General features: G+C 59.9%; 1 protein-coding gene across 1 annotated transcript in view; it reads right to left on the bottom strand.

Annotated features, from left to right (window-relative positions):
- VOLCADRAFT_95552 (uncharacterized protein) overlaps positions 1-1,495 on the bottom strand; it is a gene marked incomplete at both ends in the record, with an annotated part of 11,062 nt that overhangs the window by 354 nt on the left and 9,213 nt on the right. Inside the window, 4 exons of the mRNA XM_002954597.1 lie at positions 206-435; positions 529-586; positions 1,131-1,208; positions 1,281-1,321. Of these exons, the coding sequence (XP_002954643.1) occupies positions 206-435; positions 529-586; positions 1,131-1,208; positions 1,281-1,321 (407 nt within the window). The remainder of the gene's footprint in view (positions 1-205; positions 436-528; positions 587-1,130; positions 1,209-1,280; positions 1,322-1,495) is intronic.

Here is a 1,495-nt window from a genome sequence, read left to right as displayed (position 1 = left end):
TGATATGTGTGTGTGGATGGGGTGATAGCTGTAAGAATCAACCCAAGTTCCGGGGCGCTTTCCTTCGCTTCATGAGTGCATTCTTACCCCCCCCCCCATCCCAACCCACCCTGTTAACCTACTCTTAACCAACCCAACTCAACCTGCCCAGACCCTAACGAACTCAACCGAACGAACCAAACCAAGACAAGACAGCCCAGCCCACCTGGGCGTCGTGCACGATGTCGAACACGTCAGCACTCAGGTTGATATCAACTCTGGATAGGAGGACACCCGGGCTGAGACCACCTAAGGAACCACCACCAGCAGCACCGCCAGCAGCACCGCCAGCAGCACCGCCAGCAGCACCGCCAGCAGCACCGCCAGCAGCACCGCCAGCAGCAGCAGCAACCCGATCTGCGGCTGCGCTGGAGGAAGAGCTCGCCGCCGCTGTCGCTGCAGCACCAGTAGGCGGAGATGACGCGGACGGCGGCGGCTGCGGCGGCCACAGAGCCGGACCGAAATGCGTGCGGTGCTTCCATGACCCACGGGTCATAACAGGTGCACCGTTGGCAAGGCCGTGCACAAGCCCCAAAATGAACTTGACCTGCAGCCAGGAGTCGTCACCGCCGCCGGCCATAGTATATAACACCGTACATTAAGACTCGGAAACTGCAGGGAATGCCGTACATTCACCACCACCCCACGCCGCCCTCCCCTGCGCCGCCCAGCGCAGCGCCGCCCTTCCCTCATCCGCCCCCTGCAGCGCCGCCCCCCCCTGCGTTGCCCAGCGCAGCACCGCCCTTCCCTCATCCGCCCCCTGCAGCGCCGGCCCCCCCCTGCGTTGCCCAGTTGGTCGTGTGAGGATCCGGGTGGGTCCCCCACCGCCTCCACAAAAGCTGGTGGCTGACCAAAGATTATAGCAGTCCCGGCCCAGACCAACTTAAGACCCAACTTCCAACGAAACGATGCACGCAGGACCCCCCCCACCGAACCACACACACACGCACACAAACAGGCGATGTGCCCTTTGGCTCGTGGTTTCTTTGCCTTGCGGTATAGAAACTTGGCAGCCCTCTGTAATTACAAAAACATCAACATCAACAACATCAACAACACACATACATATCCAAAGCTGCCCACCGACCCACCCGTGAGTAACTGAACGTGTTGCCGTAATGCAGTTTCCGGGTCCTCAGACACACCAGGTCGGAGGGGTCGTCAGCGTCCTGCGGGCAAATGCAAGAGGGCCATCATCCGGTTGATATCCGGGTCGTACACGAAAGTGTACTGCCATTTACCCCCAACATCACATTACACATGACACCCCGCCCATGCACACCTGTGTGCGTGTGTATGTGGGGGAGAGCGGGGGGTAAGGCCCTGGAGCAGCGTTCTCAAGGTGAACGGGCGTCGCACACCATTCAAATCACACGCCAGCTTTTCAAGTTTTGGTTTGAGATGGACAGACAGACGGACATCAAGGCATATCCGGTAACCGTGCCCCGCAAACGCA

This window comes from Volvox carteri (genome assembly GCF_000143455.1).
Source record: "Volvox carteri f. nagariensis unplaced genomic scaffold VOLCAscaffold_44, whole genome shotgun sequence".
Lineage (NCBI taxonomy): Eukaryota > Viridiplantae > Chlorophyta > Chlorophyceae > Chlamydomonadales > Volvocaceae > Volvox > Volvox carteri.
This window is presented reverse-complemented; position numbering and strand designations above follow the sequence as displayed.